At 37.7% G+C, this 17,470-nt stretch overlaps 2 protein-coding genes across 3 annotated transcripts in view; one reads left to right on the top strand and one right to left on the bottom strand.

Moving 5' to 3' along the window:
- The window catches only part of LOC139753298 (uncharacterized), a 46,127-nt gene extending 32,392 nt beyond the window's left edge, over positions 1-13,735 (bottom strand). Inside the window, exons 1-6 of one of the 2 annotated variants that reach the window (XM_071669585.1) lie at positions 13,636-13,735; positions 12,535-12,612; positions 9,746-10,016; positions 8,290-8,450; positions 7,943-8,140; positions 2,311-2,445 (exon numbers count right to left, since the gene is read on the bottom strand). In XM_071669585.1, coding sequence (XP_071525686.1) covers positions 2,311-2,445; positions 7,943-8,140; positions 8,290-8,450; positions 9,746-10,016; positions 12,535-12,564 — 795 coding nt within the window. In that variant the 5' untranslated portion in view covers positions 12,565-12,612; positions 13,636-13,735. The remainder of the gene's footprint in view (positions 1-2,310; positions 2,446-7,942; positions 8,141-8,289; positions 8,451-9,745; positions 10,017-12,534; positions 12,613-13,635) is intronic. The other variant, XM_071669586.1, reaches the window with a different exon arrangement.
- A 548-nt stretch (positions 13,736-14,283) lies between these two features.
- UBL3 (ubiquitin like 3) overlaps positions 14,284-17,470 on the top strand; it is a 225,116-nt gene continuing 221,929 nt past the window's right edge. The window contains exon 1 of the mRNA XM_071669587.1: positions 14,284-14,618. Within this exon, the coding sequence (XP_071525688.1) occupies positions 14,589-14,618 (30 nt within the window). The 5' untranslated portion in view covers positions 14,284-14,588. The remainder of the gene's footprint in view (positions 14,619-17,470) is intronic.

Genomic DNA, 17,470 nt, shown 5'->3' on the forward strand with positions numbered 1-17,470 from the left:
GTAATCAACTTCTAAAGATGTATCCATCCCCCTTGCCCTTGACATTGTATCATATTTCCTGATCTCAAGCATCAAAGCCATGTTTTAAATTCTCACCAGTTAATGTAAGCTAAGTAAGCCAACCTCTTCAGAAAGTGGGATGGCTCGGTGCACAAGGAGGTGAAAGCCTAACAAGTATTTTAGCTGAAAAAGATGCTTTTCACATAATCAAAGTTACCCACAAGAAAAACCCTCACTTACCCTTTAACTACAGTCATACTACAGTGGCATAAAGGGAAGAAGGTTCTACTTAGCAGGAGAAAACCCTAAGTTAACAAGCAGTCAAACAAACATCTCAAGTTGTTTGTCTCCTATAGATAACCATTTAAGAACCTTGTCTTTTGTTGAGAAAGATGGGTTTAAAATAAAACTAATCAATTGAGACAACAATTTCCTCTTCAGAAAGTCTTACATACTTAAAAAATTTTAGACATGAGAAATTGTCCTGGAATATTCTTGCATAAGATCTTGAAGCTGTGGTGCTGATTTTTATCAACATCATGGCATGGGCAAAACATGCTTCAGTTAAGGCCATTTTGGTTGAAAAAAAGAGAGAAAAAAAATGATAAAATCAATCACAGCTCTAAAGGTCACTGGTGCCCTAATTAAGGCCTTAAAGGAAGAAAGTTTATAGGAAGAGGGAAAACAAAAGAAGGAAGAGAATTCCACAGCTTCACTTCTTGAAAACAGGAATTATCATAGTAGGCAATCCCAGTAAGGCCAGTTTCCAAAAAAAAAAAAAAGATACATGCCTCAAATAGAAGCCTTGATAACAGGGAGATGTGAGAGCAGCTCATGAGAGCAGCAGCCAAAACAATACCAAAGGAATTTGAAGAGGACAGCAACATTGTAAAACACAGAAAAGGAGGGATGCATTAAGTTGATGCCAGGAGTATTAATGGAATGAAAAGCTTTTGATTCTGTTCTAACTTACAGGGAGGTGGACAAAGAACCACCCAAGCAGTGCATAATTTTTCAACTCTCCTTTGTTCTTCAAAAATATCAGAAAATTTAGATACCAAGCAAACTGGCTAACGTGAATAATGTCCTAGAACTAAAATAGACCTCCCTCTAATCTTAAACCACTTAATGGCAAAGGACATGGCAATACTCCATCTTTCCCATCCTCTGTCTATAATGCTGCAGCTGTTTTATCCAAAAAAATCTACCTAGGTTTCTTCACAAAGGCTCACCTCTACCAAACTCAAGCCGAATCTTTAAAAAGATCATAAGTGAAGACTTTAAACAAAATGCTCCCCACAGAACCACCACTCAGCTCTGACTGAATTGAGTCATATTGTAAGGCTGAAAGTGAAGGTTGAATTGGTTATGTTTCTGAGAAACCATCCCCAAACTGATATTTCTTATATTGTTCCTCATTTCTCCACTGACTTTCATTATAAAATGGCAGATATGTTCCTATAAGAAAGGAAATCTTCTCCAAAATGTACTGTCATTGGAAACCTATCTAAAGACTAGTGAAATATAATTGAAAAAAATCTTTTGTATATGTTAATAAAATTAGCATATTTATTCCAGTACAAAATTACAAACTAAACACTTTACTGATATCAACAACTCTTAATCCACTACCATACACATCTAGTTAAACACCAAGACTGATAGTTTTTGTTTTTGCTGGGTGTATCTTTCCCATTTTATGATGATTATAATAAAATCTAACTCATAAAACTTTCAAAATTTGCTTAAATAATCATAACTTTAAGTAACTTTACGTTTTTTGTGGACAAATCAAGTTGGCAGAACGTTATCTCTACTTGTGTCAGCGAAATTTCGTAAATAGAGCCTTCATAAATTATGGGATGAGTGAATAGCTATCTAATGTTATGAGGTCTAATGAGAATAAAAGGGATGTATACATCAGCAAACCTATCTTTACATGACAACAATTACTATGCATTAAGAAAAAAAATACCAATCATTATTTCTATGTTCAGCATTTTTTCATTTTAACTGTTTCACTTGCAGCAAAAAGTTGAAAGATAAAAAAGAAATAAAGGGAAGGTACATTCACCTACTTCCTAGGAACAAAATGTATACATACCTTATCTCCTATTTTCCAAATCATCTTTAAAACATTTAATAGCTTTAAAAGCCCACCTATAGCTGTAGGCAAAACACACTATAATTTCAGGATGCTTAGTTATGTGTAATTGAATAAGATTACTGATAAAACATACCTGTTGCTTAAGCATCTTTTCAGTTGGGGACTGTCAATCAAAAGTCTACTTATGACAAACTGTGACTGACCTCTTTCTCCTTTGTTACCAACTGTTCATGCAACTTGGAAATCTCTTGTTGCAGCTGTTGAGTCTCAGCTTGATCTTGACTCTCTTGATTGACACGATTTGACCTTATCTCATGCAGTTCTGATTCAAGGCCAACCTGTTTCATAAACTTACAATTAACACAATTATTGTGTGCAAGACACTCATTTTTTCCAAAAAATCAAAAAATGTAACAGCAGCAACAACATCCACCAAATAACTGAGCTGGCTCATTTTGAAAACATTCCAATGGCTAACCAGCAAGACATTGATCTAAAAAATGCGACAAACTCAACCATTAAACCTGTAACCTTCCTTAGTGAACTGTTTTTTTCACCTAGAAACAAACTCTATTTTCTCTGCATTCAAAACATCACCAACTATACAATACGGCAGCTCATACATAAATTTTTGTGGGGAAACCTTATCCTAACACATATCTGTACACTCCTGTTAACATCACTCTCACTTCCATATTCCCTTGCTCTAACCTTCAGCCTTAATCTAGATTTTTATTTTTCTCCTACCATTACCTAATTCATATACAATTCCTTTTTCATTCCTTCTGTATTCATCCCTTTTATACATCAATACCAACTCAGAATATACATCATCTTCAGTATTACAAATCTAACTTTATTACTTGCCCTTCTTATTTTGTGTATTCTTATTACTCCATACTAACATCTTACAAAATCAATCTTCACTGCTCACAATATTCTTGTCATTATCCAGGTACAAACTCATGTTTCACCTAAGCTCCTACAGTTCCATCCCATGTCATGTCCACTCTCGGGTTAGACAATCTTCCATTTCCTCTATGTTCTCTACATTCGCACAAACACTATTAAAAACCTGTCTTTCTCTCATCCTAAACACATTATCATATTCTTATTCATAATACCTTTGAAAACCCTTCTTCCTTACATTCTCCCAAACAACTAGCTTCTACAGTTTCTCACTTGAATCTATCACCAGGGCTGTTTCATCCACAAATAGCAACTGACACACCTTCCAGGCATCCCCACTAACTACATACTGTAGACCTGCCACGCTCACCAGGACCTGCATATTTTGCTCCCTCACTATCCAGTACATGAACATATTAAACAGTCATGATGACATCCATCCTTATTGTATACCCACTTTCACCTAGAAACATTCACCCTCCTCCCTTCCTACTCACACATATTCCTTCCTCTCTTAAAAAAAACTCCTCCTTACTTTAGTAGCTGTCTTCCCACACCATATGTTTGTAACATCTTCAACACAGCATCTCTATCAACTCTATTTCGTGCTTTCTCCAGATCTATACATGACACAAACAAAACCCTCTCTCTAAGTATTTATCAAAGATAATCTTCAAAGGGAATACTTGGCCCACACATCCTCTATTAATCCTATCATATGCCTTCTCCAGATCCATTAATGACAGATACAAATCCTCCTGTTTCTCTATGTATTTCTGACAAGATTTCTTCAAAGCAAACACATGATCCACCCATCCCCTACCACTTCTGAAACCACATTGTTCCTATCTGATCTGATGCTCTGTGTAAGCCACCATCCACTCAATCACCACTCTCCCATAAAACTAAGCAAGTACACTTAAAATCTCATACCTTCATAATCTGAACACTCATCTTTATCTCCTTTCCCTTTGAGCAGTGACACTATAAAAGCATTCTGATAAGCTACCTAATGATTCACACACACTAAAAATCCTAACTAACCAATCAACAAACAGTCACTCTCTTCACAAGAAATTCTACAGCAATACCATTCACCTTGCCACAATCTTTGTCAGTGGCAATATCTAGCAGTTACTAAGGGCTAAAAATATCAATAGAGTATAGCACTAATCAATGAGAGGCATTAGAAATACTGTTTCAACAAAGAATCAGTTCTGACTGAAGAAAGACAGCAAATCAAGCATTTAGCAACTTGACAGGTGTCACATAAAGGTTTGTACACCGACCCCAGCATATCTCATCCTACACGATCAATGTACCATAGAAAAAGACTTCCCCTTTCTCTATCCAAGAGTCATTTGTTTACATCCATTCAATTTTAAAACAGCAATTCAACCCCATAACAACATCAACATATCCTTGACTCTAACCTGAAAACAACACAGTCATTATACCACAGTCTCCATCCCAAAAGTTTGGGGATTTGTATGAGTGCTTTAATTATATTTCTTGTGAGCAGCTATTTCATATCTATAGGAGTTATAAATGCCCTAGCATGGACCAATGCTCACACATCTGGGGTGGCTCTTCCTCCAAGTCATCAACTGAAGTGGAATCAAAAGCCTTCTGTTTCATTCATTTTGCTCTTATCACAACCATCCCCTTTTTTCTTTTTTTTATGCTGGAGTCTACAATCATGGGAAAAATTTCACATCAATGCTGGGCATTAATTGAAATACAGAGAGGTTTATGAAGGGGAAAAAAGAAGAGACAAGGGCAAGTATTCATAAATTTTGGGGAAATGAAAGACCTATCTTATAAAATGTACCAGTCATAGTTACTGGAAAAGTCATGAGAGGGTAGCGAGTTCTAAAGTTTCAAGGTGTAGGGAAAGAAACAGTTATCAAAATGGCTTGCCAAGTATTGTGTGGTCTAGCCAGTGGTAACAGCACACAAGCAGCCAGCTCTCAGAAATTAAAACCTATGGAAGAGGGAAAAAGAACCAACATAGCAGCATAGGGCAAGTGAGTCAAGTTTTGAAGTTAGCCTGGAAGAGTCTATAAGTCGGACCACTTTCAATTCAACTCTGTCTAGTAAGGGTGCAGAGCTAGCAACATCCCAGATGTACAAGCAATACTCCATACAAGGATGGATCAATCATTTGTACAAACAGAGCAAATGTTTGGAAGTAGAAGAAATTTGACATCTAAACAGGAATCCTAGACTTAGCTATTTCCATTATATGAGGCTTCCAAGATAAAATGGATGATGCAGATATATCAAAGCCCTCACCGAGTCAAGAGGTGGAATTACAGAAATGTCAAAGGAGAAAGGAAGGTCGTGAGGAATTTTCAATAGAGAGATGGGCAGAAACTGAGTCTTGGAGGCATTAAACTTAACCAGATTTTGTCCACCCTATTGAGATATCTTATCCAAGTATGAGTTTACTGAGATGCAGATCAAGTGAAAGAAGAAGGAATAGAACTGGAGAAAGTGAAGGAATGCAGTGATGAGATGTCAATGTCTGAATGCATTTGGTTGATTATAGACGAAATGAAACAGCTGATAGAAAGAAGTAAAGGTATAGGTATAATTTCAGCTGAGGAGGATGTATTGAAATGGTTTGGTCATGTGGAGAGAATGAGAGGAAAGATTGACAAAGAGGATATATGTGTCAGTGGTAGAGGGAACAAGGAGAAGTGGGAAACCAAATTGGAGGTGGAAGGATGGAGTGAAAAAGATTTTGAGCGATCGGGGCCTGAACATACAGAAGGGTGCAAGGAATAGAGTGAATTGGAACGATGTGGTATACCGGGGTCGACATGCTGTCAATGGACTGAACCAGGGAATGTGAAGCGTCTGGGGTAAACCATGGAAAGTTTTGTGGGACCTGGATGTGGAAAGGAAGCTGTGGTTTCGGTGCATTACACATGACAGCTAGAGTCTGAGTGTGGATGAATGTGGCCTTTGTTGTCCTTTCCTAGCGCTACCTCGTGCGCACGTGGGGGGAGCGGGGTATCATTTCATGTGTGGCAGGGTGGCGACGGGAATGGATGAAGGCAACATGTATGAATATGTGCATGTGTATGTATGTATGTGTCTGTGTATGTATATGTATGTAAACGTTGAAATGTGTGGGTGTATATGTACATGCATGTGTATGTGGGTGGGTTGAGCCGTTCTTTCGTCTGTTTCCTTGCGCTACTTTGCTAATGCGGGAGACAGCGACAAAGGATAATGAAATAAATAAATATAAAATGATTTCAGCCACTGTTCTCATGAGCTGTCTCCATGTGAACTCATCCTTAAAGCTTGGACATGAGTCATATGGCTGCCTGCTGCTTCCTACAGTTTCTGTGTGGAAACCAGCCACTTGAAAAGTGACTATTACAATATCATCCTCTCTCGAGCAACTAAGCTTTGGAATTCTCTTCCTACTTTTATCATTCCCTCTTTGTATAACTTTTCTACTTTCAACAGTCAGGCCTAAAAACATCTGCAGAGCCCTGAATAATTTCTAGTCTCTTTTCTTCTCACTTTATTTCATTCATCTGAGATTGTCTTTACTGCGGTACAGTTTGCTAGCATCATGTTTGTCACTACAGAGTTAAAAGAAAAACCTCTAAGTGTGAAGCAGAAATGAATAAAGAAAACTTCATTGCCTAAAAAATCAAATCTTACCTGTTTTTACCAATAAATATACTGTGTGTGCACTTTAAAGACTTTCCAGGAATCATCTAGGAAATTATTACCTGAATCCTGGTCGCCCAGGTCCACATAAATGAGGTTTCAATGATATTCCTACTTTTCCTTCTAAAATTCCCTGCGACTTTCCAACCATTTAATGCAATAATCTTATCCTGGCATCACCATAAAGTCTTATCTATCCTAAAACCTCCGAATTACACAAATACTACATCTGAAAAACTGGAATTCTTGTTCATTCACTGAAGATTTCTTCCTCTAAGCATTTACTCCAGATGTACATAGGACTGATTCATCCTCATAAATTTAGTGCCCCCCAATCTCACAAAGTAGTTAAACCAATCCAGCTTATAAATTCTCTCAATCTGACCAGAAAACTCAATCCTCCTTTCCTGTGCCTATCTGCTGGTTTAACCCTCTCCTTTATATATACCACTTTAGTTCCCATCTCTCAAGAAGTGGATACTTGCATACCTCTGCAATCAGTCATATCAAACAGTAATAAACAAGCCACAACACTGCATAATTTCTATGTAACCACTGGCAACTTCTGGCTTGACCACTACAATGTCTCTTCCTATCCTTCCACTTCTAAACTTTGAAGTTTTTTACTACATCATGGCTTCCATAAAAACTATGGCTAGCCTGTCCCTTTTTCAAGGGCGAGCTTTCCACTTCCACAAAAACCTTTTAGGCTAATCCTATCTTTCATTCTTTTTTTCGCTCCACAAAGAGTGAATACCATTAACCATCTTCCCTATATATAACTGGTTTCTCAATTCATTTAACTAAACAAAAATGTGTTAATGATTACCATACTTCTTTTTATAACTCAACAAATAAGAGATATTCCTTCTATGTTTCCTTAGAATGAACTACGACCATAACTTTAGCAACCTATGATTGGTGTAGTACCATAGGAAAACAACAATTGTTTTGGAAAAGGCAGCTCTTACCTGGGTGTGTCTGAAGAAGCCAAAAGTCATGAAATACTTTAACTTGTGTTTGAATAGATGTCTTGTTATCTTGCTTTACAGATCAATAAGATTAAGTTCCCTCTAGAGCTCATTTCAGGAATACAAGCTGCACCAGTGGGCAGCTGGGTGCAATATTTTTGGAAAATATAGTTTGTGATACTGAATTCCACAGAAAGAAGTATGTAAGCTCTAAACACAAGCACATCCACATGAATTTTGATAATATTTTATAAAAATTTACCTTTTCTGCCTGAAGAGTATCTAGAGTGGCACGCAGTTCAGCTCGCTCCACTGCAAATTCTGATGCACGAGACTCCAGCATATCTTTCTCTGAGCGTAGGCTGCTATTCAGCTCTATGGATTCTGCTAATTGTTTTCGTAATAGGACAACTTCTGAGGTCAGCAAAGTTTTTGATTCTTCCACAGCATCTAGTTGAGACTAAAAAAATTACAAATGACTAAAAGACAAGTTTAAAGATTGAATGTAAAAATGATGAATTATCTCAAAATATAGGAGTTAGGTGTAATATTTAAAAGTGTACATCACAACACTGTGAAGAAAAAAAATTCAAGCTTACGATAAACTACCTTATGCACAAAATCATTTTCTCCATCCTTTTTTTTAAATGCATCCTGTAACCTTTCCACTTCTTTTTTCAGCTCCTCTGAATACCACCTCTCCTCACGTAAGCTTGTAGACAGTTCAGTCAGCTCCTCACGCAATGCTTCAAGGCTATGCCCACTTGTATCTATAATGTGTATTCACAGCAAAGGAAGAATCAATTGGAAACATCTAATTCAAATATATCTAGTTTGTCATTATTAACATTCAAAACCATATCATCTCCATGTATCACAGATACAGCTCACTAGGTGGGTGAGTTGAAATATATATAGAACAAGACTGAGGGACAGGTGAAGAGAAACAGTATGTGAGACAGATGCAAGTATGAAAGGATGTTAAGAAATCTAACAGGACCATAACATATAAAGGAAGTTATATTAAACAAAACTACATCAAACCTAAATTCACAGTATACATTTACCAAGTTACATCAACAAAATGCAAAGACAGGACAGAGACAGCCTTATAAAACACTTGGAAATCAAAATACTTAAAAATAATTTAAAAGTCTCCTCTTTTTAATGGTAGAGAGTGGACAGCCTGGTTTAATAAGCATGCTATCTATCTATCTAACTATCTATCTATCTATATCTCTGATGCATGTTCCCACTGGGAACTCCCATCAAGGGGTGGTTACGGCAAAAGAGTCTCCACTTATCCCTGTCCTTACATGCCTCCCTCGCATAACCATTTGATGCATTCTTCCACTATTTCTCTCCCTCCAGTACTCCTCCACCCTATTTTCCCATGTTACAGGTGCCCTTCCACTCACACAAAACCCTTTAATTGTACTGTCATACACTCTCCCTGTAAACTCCCCGTCTTGCATTCTTTATACATGCCCAAACCACCTCAAAGTATTGTTTCACCCATCCTACCACTCCACAATTCACTCTCTTTGCATTACCTACCATACTACATCTTTCAAACATCCTTTCATTTATTTCTTCATCCCATCTAGTCACACCACATGCTCTTAAATAACTCATTTCCACAGTCTGTATTTTTGACCTCTGTGCTTCATCCCATGTCCATGTTTTGGCTCCATAGGTCAGGGCTGGGAGGACTATGCTGTCCCTTAATCCTCTCTTCACTTCCATACTTACCCCTCTACCTTTCATTATTCTATTAAGGGATCCAATGATTCTTTTACCCTGTACTGCTGTCTCCCTTATCTCTCCTTCTATATCACCATACTTACCCTAGACAGCTCCTAGATACTTAAATACTCTCACTTCTTCCAGTCTTTTTCCACCCATATCCAAAGCACAATTTAGTACACTTTTTCTTTCACTCTATACAGTTTTACAAAATCTGTACTTTCTATCTGTTTCCTTTCAAACACCATTACTTTACTTTTACTTGCATTTACCTTCAATTGCCTATGCATGCTTTCTCCAATAGACTGTCAATAAATACCTTTCATGCCATGAATAGTACTGTAATGCTTTTCTAACTCCTGTTGTGAATTAAGTCTAGCTTTGCATACAGGACACAAATAGTTAGCAGAAGGTTCGATGTGATCAGCTTCATAATGATCTTGAAGCAGTTCAGGTGTTGAAAAGCTCTTGTAGCAAGTTGGACACAGAAAACCCTCCACTGCCTCCCCAGGGTCTCCATCAGGTCTTTCACTATTACTGGTTGGTTGCCCTAATGGTTGGGGGCCCACATCACGCACTCGCTCACCAACCTGAAATATCATATTAAGTCTTTAAACACGTACATCATTTACACCTCCTTCACAGGAAATGTTTTGCCAGAATGTTTTTAGTATTCATGGGAGGTAAGCTTGAATGTAGAAAAACTGGAGGAAGTGAAATGTTTTAGAGATCTGGGAGTGGATTTGGCAGCGGATGGAACCATGGAAGCGGAAGTGAATCATAGGGTGGGGGAGGGGGCAAAAATTCTGGGAGCCTTGAAGAATGCGTGGAAGTCAAGAATGTTATCTTGAAAAGCAAAAATGGGTATGTTTGAAGGAATAGTGGTTCCAACAAAGTTATATGGTTGCAAGGTGTGGGCTATAGATAGAGTTGTGCGGAGGAGGGTGGATGTGCTGGAAATGAGATGTTTGAGGATAATATGTGGTGTGAGGTGGTTTGATCGAGCAAGTAATGAAAGGGTAAGAGAGATGTGTGGTAATAAAAAGAGTGTGGTTGAGAGAGCAGACGAGGGTGTTTTGAAATGGTTTGGTCACATAGAGAGAATGAGTGAGTTAAGATTGACCAAGAGGATATATGTGTCAGAGGTGGAGGGAACAAGGAGAAGTGGGAGACCAAATTGGAGGTGGAAAGATGGAGTGAAAAAGATTTTGAGTGATCGGGGCCTGAACTTGCAGGAGGGTGAAAGGCATGCAAGGAATAGAGTGAATTGGAATGATGTGGTACACTAGGGTCGAAATGCTGTGGTATACCAGGGCATGTGAAGTGTCTGGGGTAAACCATGGAAAGTTTTGTGGGGCCTGGATGTGGAAAGGGAGCTGTGGTTTCAGTGCATTATACATGACAGCTAGAGACTGAGTGTGAACGAATGTGGCCTTTGTTGTCTTTTCCTAGTGCTACCTTGCGTACATGCGGGGGGAGGGGGTTGTCATTTCATGTGTGGCAGGGTGGCGACGGGAATGAATAATGGCAGACAGTATGAATTATGTACATGTGTATATATGTATATGTCTGTGTGTGTATATATATATGTATACGTTAAGATGTATAGGTATGTATATGTGCTGTGTGCGGATGTACATGTATATACATGTGTATGTGGGTGGGTTGGGCCATTCTCCCGTCTGTTTCTTTGCATTAACGTGGGAAACAGCAACAAAGTATAATACTAAGCACATAAATCCTTAGTACAGGGGGAGAGGAATACTATTCACGTATCTCCTGTGTGTGTGGTATAAGATGACTAATGGGTGGTGTAGGGGCTGGAAACCTTCCCCTTTTATACTATCACTTTCAAAAAAATAGGAACAGAACACCCAAACGAGGATCAATCCTCTGACTTTGACCAGGGTTTTGAAGAAAAGTGGAGTAGAATGGCTCAGGGATGTGCAAGGGGTAGGTATGGGGTTACTGAGAAAGAAAGAATAAAACGGGGGAAGCACTTCTAACGAAGGAGCTTTGGGACTGTGTTAAAGAGCATTATGGAGACCATCAATGATGTGTCAGAATGAAAACAGACTATAAGAAGTGGGGTGACTGTTAGTGCTTATGATTGCAAGTGGTATAAGTGAGAAATGATTGTTTTCTGGGAGGAGATGAGTGAGTTATCAAGCAGCTTTTATGCAAGAGATCGAACCTTGCTACGGGAACTAAATAAAGGAGTAGCTACCGTAGTACTGCAACTGTAAATGAAAACTGGGAAAGGTTTGTGAAGTTGTATGCTGATAGGGGAATGGTGACAATGAATACTTGGTTTATAAAAGGTACACACACAAGTATAATGCAAGATGTCACAGAGATGTGCATGATGTAGTATATGTACGTGAGATGGGAAGAGGGTCAAAGGACATCATTATGTGCTAAATGACAGGCATCCTCCGGAGGAGAGCACATTAACAGTAAGTATGAATGTGCTGGACTAAAGATTTTGGGAGTAGATTTTAGAAATGTGAACTTTATTCTTCTGACTTTATTCTGTCTGCCATGAAAAACTGATGTCGACAAGAAATGTAGCACAGTTCAAACTTGCTTTTGAGAATGTGACAAATCATAACACATACTAAAATATGATAAAAAATTCATGTTCACCTTATTTTACATGAGTAAAATCTAATGACAGAGACACTTAAAAGGAAAACAGTGTTCAGAAACTTCGTTCACAGAGTTCCTACTCATAAAAAATACCAATAAGAGGATTCTAACATGACTATTACATAACTGCACTTTCATTTAATCATGATTTGAAAGTCAATCAAAAGGGCAAGAGTTAACATCTGAGGATTCCAATCAGTGACAGAGATTAAGTCATTTTAACTTTTCCTTTCTTTATTGAGCTGAGGTTCTCCTAGTAAAAAAGTAATTTATATATCCAAAAATTACTTTCAAATGTAACCTCTAAAAGAGGAAAGAAACATCTTTTAAAAACTGGATCAGTGTATAACAGCATCAGAGGTATAACCAAAATGTGATAAGTCAGAATGAACTGTATTGTAAATAGTGCATTTTTCATATGAAAGTGTGGGCAAATCAAGAGAATATATCAATACATGCCTTGTTCATGAAACTTTTGAAAGAGTTCATGACTGATGATGTTCAGTCCCCTTGCACCTTCAAAAGCCGAATCAAATCCTGAAAAAAAGGGAAATAAATAGATATATCTAGCTTACCTATATTTAGTATACTTATTGTTTTGAAAATAGGAGCATTCATATTCAAACTACTGCATAACAGCAAACACAGTATCCTAAAGACCAATGCATGCTTGCTCATACTGAAATGGAATACCAAATGAGTGGGACAGTTTAAAATGTGTAATTCCAAAAAATCAAAATCTGAGCTTTTAATAGACTGTTAAATAGTGCATCTGTTCTATGGTACTTAGAGGTAAGCCAAGCTAACAATTACATTCCCTAACATCAATACGAGGTAAGCAAGCTAACAATTACATTCCCTAACATCAATACAAGTTTTTCATGCTTTCTATCACTGAAAATGAAATCTACATCCTGATCTGCAATTATTCATATTACTTAAGGAATTTCCTTCTGCCAGTGTGAGAGAAAATCTTGAAGATGAAAACCACTTTGATTGACTATCAGAAAGGATTTTCGGATTTATGTCCACTGCAGCAAAGTAAAACAATGATGTATCCATCTTTTCATATGATTATAGTGTTCAAATGATTCGTTGAAATTTACTCAAAATATGGTAATTGCTTCAATTAATCCAAGTGCAATCTAAAGTAGCTAGAATGGTCAACAGTGCTATATAATACACAACTTATTATAATTAGGACCTCCAAGTTCATAAGGCAACCAGTGAATCTGACAGTCTTTCAGCCACTCAGCCCACAGACCACGGCCGCACATAGACTTCCAAGCCACTTGCCACATCTTAATCTATGCTTGTTATCACTTTCTCAAAAAAACTGCATATTTCCATTTCTCCTATCACCCGTCCATAAGCTTTAGAAAAATAATGACCTTTAACACACTCGAAGACATATGTTCGTCATCAAGAAGGTGGGTGTAACTAATATTAGGGTGTCCTCTCTCCATATTGCTGTCAACACATTAACTTACATGTAATACGCTATAAATAGTTGAATGATATAAAACACGAATTTCTTATTCACTAGATCTGTGGCCTTACATTCTTTTTATCGTTGTGTTAACGATGAATATGCAAAATGATCACGAGAGTAGGTGGATATGGGACGGTCTCCGAACATAAACAAACCATCTCTTACGGTACATTGATAGACAACTTTGTAGAAAAAAAACAAATTTAGAAATATAATGAGAATTTACGTCTTACTTTCATTTATGCTAATTATATTACCAATATTTAAGAAACTAGAGGTAACAGTATGCAGTGGATTAGGGATTCTTCACATCGTAGACTTGCAGCCTGGTAAGAAGATATCTTTGGCTAATTTGACCATTGTAATTGCATTTGTTACGCCCTTTTATCACTAAAAGATTAGCAATATTATTTTTATATGATTCATTATCTCTTTATATATTTGACACCAAAATATCGTCAGTAGTCACAGAAGAATATTCAGAATATCAGCCACACAAAACAACGATGTAAAGAACTATATGTTATACTCATATCAAAAATCTTCCTAATGTATTCCAAGTAAGCATTAGTGATTGCCAGTTTTCACAGAAGGGAAAGAGACTGATATGATATATCATAGAAAATGTAGTTGACGTAAATGGTTAATCAATTTAAGTAATGTAGTCTTGTGTGGTTCGCGGGTGCTGTATCGCTGGGGACCAGCCAAGGAACAGTTGCCAGCGTTCTGTGCGCAGGTCCGACGGCCATCTTGAGTCTGTGTAGCTTTGTTAGTGTTCGGAGAAGGATGTGTCCAGCTCCGCATTGCTGTTAAGTTTCATGGCTCTGGTTGGCTCTCATTTACATTGTATGGAGCGGTTTTATTATCACTACTTGCTGTGTCAAGCCTCCGTAGTGAGCCAGAGTGCGGGAGGGCGCGGTGATGTAAATAGTGATTTGTGGTGTATGTAAGGTGACAAGTGATTGTAAACAGTGCAAAGCCCACCTGGATTAGGGCAGTTCTTCACCTCTCGTCAGGAACCATGGGCTCCAGGAACATACCCAGTGATAAGGTAGGTATGACACAGCTTCTCTGGTATGCTTTTGTAAATCGCACTCGCGAGCATGTCTTGGGACCAGGGAACTGAGAAATCTGGGAAGCCTGTGCATCCATATAGAGAAACCCTGCTGTATAGTATTGTCCTTATATAATCGACTTGAACAGTCATGAAATCCTTTCTTTGATCCTCTAGATGAAGTAACGTTTTGATTTTGTTAGTGTCATAAATGGTAGAACTTTTTTGTATTTACAAGGGTTACCAGATCGTCAGGCGATACAAAGGTTTCTTGGGTTATCAGTTCTATCGTGTAATTTTTGTCGTGATAATTGACCTGTCCTATCGTCTGTGTCACCACTGTATAGTGTGCCTATTCTGGTGAATAATGCATTTACCCAAGAATGACGACAGGTTTCCTTGAGCATATTTTAACCCAGTGCAAAATGGATGCTTACGTTTGGAAAGTTTACAGTGAGGTAAGTAGAGTGAGTCAACAGAGGCTGACCACAGCCCTATGACACAGTTTGTGAAAGATTTATAAGGTAGTAGTAAATCTTGGCATTAAAGGCTTAGAATCCACCTCCTCCCTACCTCTCCTCCCCTTCATGGTCTCGGTATCTTTTTAATCTCCCACCTCTCCTCGGAGCATTGATGTAAAGACAGTTCCGATTCCAGTCATATCAAGAAAGGAAATGGTATAGTGTCTTTCGTGAATAGATTAAGTCACTGGTGGGCCATTGATGTCAAATATGCTGTTGAGTAGCAAAATGTTTAACCCACTGCATGATTGGAGAAGTGAAAAGATCGAAGTGCTCAATGCCGTAGAGAAATAGACGCCATCATATCTTGTAAGACATGTGAGCAATGATGTTTGATGAGCTTTCTTTCAATAAACACAACTCTCAAGACGAGAGGTGACACCACTGATGACTTTTCAAGGTAATCATATCCTGTCATTTAGAAACTGGTGTATGATTATTTTGGTACGTTACCTAGAACCATCAAACACACATCATGAACTGACTAGCAGAGAAATTTAAAATGGGCCTAGATAATTACTGTAGCTCCCTCAAGATGCACCAGACTAACCAGATGTCGTGGTTATGTAGAGCTGTGGCCTCCTAGATCCTGATTGAGCACAGGAACAATACAAGAGCTAGGTTAGAGCCCGAACTAAGAGACCCCAAGAATTATCACACCTTGGATATACTTCTGTTAAATGTATATTTAATGTACAGTTGTGATCTTAATATAGTTGGTTTTCATATAAAATCTTGTTTCAAGTTTTTCTTATTTTGTAAAGCAGAACTTCATGGCATTACTGTGTCATGAGTGGATTAATTAGTAATATTATCATGAAAAAGGTCCACTGGCAGTATTATCTTATTGCTGAAGTGCCCAGTAGATTCTTGGTTTTATTATCCTTAAAATGTATATAATGCAACATGTTGATGATGTTGGTATGAAAATCCTACCTGCTTGTAGTTTTTTATTTGTGTGTGTGTGTGTGTGTGTGTATTGACATAGGGTAGGTTGGTCAGATTAATCTCACTGGAGAGCAGAGATGCCCTTGCAAACTATAGGGAAAGTAACATGAAATGCCATTGGACCCATGGATAAGTTAGAAAGAAATTCTCCCCTTCCCTGATGGATAGCAGTTACCCCCAGGACAGTTTGGTTTTTTACCCTGAATTAGACAGTGATTTACATGAAGTCACAGCCATCTCGAGTCTTGTTTTTAATACACATGAAATCAAATGATTGGGGAACTAAAATAACTACTGATTTGAAAGCTATGTCATATGTTTTTTCCATATCAGATTGCTTCATTGCTTTAGAAATCTGTTAACATTTCATGAAGTATGAATGAATAATGAAGTAGGTCTTTCATAAAACATGAATGAATAATGCAGTAGGCCTCTGATACAACTTTTTGTTCAACATGTGAACCTTGGCCACGGAGACAGAATATATGTCTACAATGAAGACTGCTTTTTCCATGGGCCAACATTTACCACCACAACAAGGGATAAGATTTTTAGCCATGCTGTCTCCTTAGCTTTTCATCCTACAGCAAATTAATGTGAAGTTCATACGATTTTGCCAGGGCCTTCAGAAAACAGAGAATATTCACTAGAGCTGCCAGGATTCACAAGACATTATGAATATTGATCCATAGCATTAAAAATTGTGGCCATTATGAATGAAGCTTGGTTGCAGAGTGCTGTAGGATATAAAAGATTGCTGTAGTAAAAGATAGCAGTGAATAAGATAATTGCATGCCATATATCATGGGCAGTTATCCTTGCTCTCACTCTTGAAATGAAACTACACAGTTACCATTGTGGCAGTACTTTTTCCTGTAGACATGTTTTTTCCAGTTATCAAATTTTAGATGTCAGGAAGGCTGTGAAAAACTTGACAGTATAAGAAACTGTGGGTTTTATAGTGACATTAGAATGAATGAATACTACTTATTAGCCATACATTGGTTATGATATGTTAAGAGATTACAAGCTATGAAATTATCATAATTTGTGTAGTGATGAGCCAAAATAGTGTCCAGAGTGAGTAAATGAAAAACACCTTTATTAATGTAGATGTATATGTTTCACTTTGATAATGTGCATGAACATGGACAGAGGATGTTTAAGTGAACTGAAGGGCTGTAAGCACGTGACCCATCCATAGTGACTGGGAAAATATTAAGCGGTGATAAGTAACAAGCTAGATTTTGAAAAGCTTCCAAGATGAGGGGAACAGAATCCAAAGACTTTGAACAGAACAAAAGATGACTCTTCAAGACAGTCATATTCTCCAGATGAGAATATTTTTGTTTCAGTATTATCCTTAAAGGTGGGCTGTAT

Source organism: Panulirus ornatus, chromosome 14 (assembly GCF_036320965.1).
Source record: "Panulirus ornatus isolate Po-2019 chromosome 14, ASM3632096v1, whole genome shotgun sequence".
In the NCBI taxonomy this organism is placed as follows: Eukaryota; Metazoa; Arthropoda; class Malacostraca; order Decapoda; family Palinuridae; genus Panulirus; species Panulirus ornatus.